The sequence below is a fragment of the Dipodomys ordii genome, unplaced genomic scaffold, assembly GCF_000151885.1.
Source record: "Dipodomys ordii isolate 6190 unplaced genomic scaffold, Dord_2.0 Scaffold135, whole genome shotgun sequence".
Lineage (NCBI taxonomy): Eukaryota > Metazoa > Chordata > Mammalia > Rodentia > Heteromyidae > Dipodomys > Dipodomys ordii.
In genome coordinates, this window is record NW_012267351.1 from 210,329 (window position 1) to 213,041 (window position 2,713).

At 63.4% G+C, this 2,713-nt stretch overlaps 1 protein-coding gene across 1 annotated transcript in view; it reads right to left on the minus strand.

The window, feature by feature from the left end:
• Nucleotides 1-331: 331 nt before the first annotated feature.
• Cyfip2 (cytoplasmic FMR1 interacting protein 2) overlaps nt 332-2,713 on the minus strand; it is a 103,821-nt gene continuing 101,439 nt past the window's right edge. The window contains exons 26-28 of the mRNA XM_013030874.1: nt 1,892-2,130; nt 1,275-1,422; nt 332-702 (exon numbers count right to left, since the gene is read on the minus strand). Of these exons, the coding sequence (XP_012886328.1) occupies nt 535-702; nt 1,275-1,422; nt 1,892-2,130 (555 nt within the window). The 3' untranslated portion in view covers nt 332-534. The remainder of the gene's footprint in view (nt 703-1,274; nt 1,423-1,891; nt 2,131-2,713) is intronic.

The window sequence follows — 2,713 nt, forward strand, 5'->3', positions numbered from 1 at the left end:
ACGAGATCTACAGGGCGCCTGAGAAAGACCAGAGCCCAAATCATCTCTTGTAGGAACCTTCTAGAAACTTCATCCTAGTGAATCAAGGCTCTCAGCCCTTGCTCCCAGTGAACTCTCAGCGGCGGTGGAATCCCATATGCCCAGAGCGGAGGAGACGGAGGAGGGGACGGGGACACGCGTGGGCCCGGAGGTGGTCAGAGCCCACGGATCTCAGCCACGGGTGGGTGGGGAGGATGGACGGACGGACATGGAGGCCGAGAAACTGAGCTCTGAAGGACACGGTTGAGGGGGAAAATGAGAACAAAACAAAAAAAAGCACACACCGCCCTGGTTTGCTTGTTTGTGATTTTCATTTCCACGGTGGGACCCCCCCGCCCCCCGCGCATGCACGGCCCGGCCAGCAGGGGGCGCGGCGGGCCCAGCCTGCACCCCGTCCCGGCCAGTCCCTGTCTGGGCTGACCGTGGCTTCCTCCCTCTCTCTCTCTGTCCCTTCCTGCTCCTCCTCCTCTGCCGGGTCGTGGTCTGCAGGCCTGCCTAGCAGGTGGTGGCCAGCGACTGGTGGATGGGCGGCTGGAAGCAGCGCACGTGCTCTACCGTGGAGCTGTCCGTCTCCACCGACTTCATGTACTTGTTCAGGATGGCGAACACCTCGTTGTTCAGGATCTGATACTTGCGGATCCGGTCGGCCATCTTCTTCAGGGGCTGGGGGAGGACAGGGACGCTCAGTGAGGGTGAGTGGGGGGGGGGCAGAGTGCGAATCCTCCAGGCTTCAGAGAGCTTGGCAAGCTCTCCCGTGGCTTCCTGCGTCGCGTGCTAAAGGCCGCTAAGAGCCTCTGCGAGTTTCAGGGCTTCTTACCAAGCGACCATAATCAAAACGGTGCGGCCCTGTCGTACAGCTGGCCTAGCTACTTGAGTGTCTGAGATCTGGAGGATGGTGGTTCAAAGCCAGCCCAGGGAGGAAAGTCTGTGAGATTCTCATCTCCAATTTACCAGCAAAAAGCCGGAAGTGGCGGTGGTTTACACGGGACGGCCGAGCTGTCCATCCTACCTTCCCTTTACCACTTTTTTTTCCCAATGCCTGTAACTGGAGGCTGAATTCAGGGCCTGGGCGCCGCCTCTTCGCTTTTGTGCTTGAGGCTGGCGCTCTACCTCTTGAGCCACGGCACCACCTCCAGCCTTTTATCTGCTTAGGTGGTCCCGAGGCATCGAACCCGGGGCCTCAGGCATGCGAGGCGAGCGCTCTACAACTGCACCACCCTCCCGGCCCTGCGTACCACGTTCTTGATGATCTCGTCCTTGCCGTCCTGCCTTTGCACCTTGAGCAGGTGGTAGCAGAAGTCAAACAGGTCGAAGCGGCGCTGCTGGCCCAGGAGCACGACGATGGAGCAGCCGGCCCAGTTGAGGCCGTCCCCGAAGCACTGCCTGGAGGGAGGGGAGAGAAGATGGGGGGGGGTGGGGATGGGGACCCCTCTCCTGCCCTCCACAGCCCGCAGTCCCGTCTCCTTGGCTGAAGTGGGTGTAGGCGTGGGGGCAGCCACAAGCCCTGCTGAGGTGCCTGGGTGGAGGCTGGGGTGGGGAGGCCGGACTGCAGAGGCCCGGAGTCTGCTTGGCTCTCTCTCCCTGACTCCAGGTCTTAGGGCCCTGGGCCTTCTGGAGGGCTGTGGGCCCGGCCTGGGTCAGCCTGGGTCCGCATGGGGGCCTTCCAGTGGTGCAGGGGTGAGGCAGGAGGGGGAGCTGCAGGGGTGAGGTGGGCAGGGAGCTCCCGGCCCCTCTTGTAGCTCTGAATCCCAGGCCCGGGTCCCCCTCCTGGGTCCCTCGAGCTCCCTGGAGGCCGGACACCGCTGTCTTTTTTTTGGGGGGGCGGGGGGGCCGGCCGCCCCGCGGTACTCACTCGGCCGTGAACTCGTTGGTGCCCACGGGGATGCAGTAGACGAACTGCATGGCGCTCCACAGCCGGTGGAACTCCATGCACTCGTCCACGTGCATGACGCCGTTGGTGGGCGGCGGCCCGCGCCACACTGGGTCCTGCAGGTAGCTGCGGATGCGGGTCAGGATGACCTCGAACATGGACAGGCCGCAGCACAGGCGCTCCTTGGTCAGCAGGTCCCCCTCCCGGGCGATGGCGATTTGCTGGGGGAGACGGAGGGCCGCTCAGCCTCGTCACCCGCGGCTGCCATCCTCCCAGGGCCCCCCGGGGCACTGGGGGGGGCACGGAGGGGACACGCCGAGGGCAGCGAGTGGTGTGGCTGTTCATGTCTGCGCCGGTCCTGAGACTCGAAAACCTAAGTGCCTGGGCGCTGCCCCTTAGCTTCGCAAGCGGGTGCTCTACCACTTGAGCCACAGTCCACTCCTCGCTTTTGGTTTTGGGGGGTTAACTGGAGAGAACAAGTCTCACAGATGTTCCTACCCGGGCTGGCTTGGGCCTGTGATCCTCCGCTCTCAGCCTCCCGAGTAGCGGGGACGGCGGGCGTGAGCCGCCGTGCTGGGCTGGGCAGTGGTTTGACACAGTTCTGCTCAAAGCACGGAACGAAGGGGAGGTGGGCGCTGCCCAGTCTGAGACGCCACTGGCCCTGCTGCGTGGCCCTGCTGTGCGTGCAGCCCCCTTCTCCCTCCCCTTCTCCCCTCCTTATGTACCCCATTCTGCAGATGAGGAAATTATGCACCCCATTCTGCAGATGAGGAAATTATGCACCCCATTCTGCAGATGAGGAAA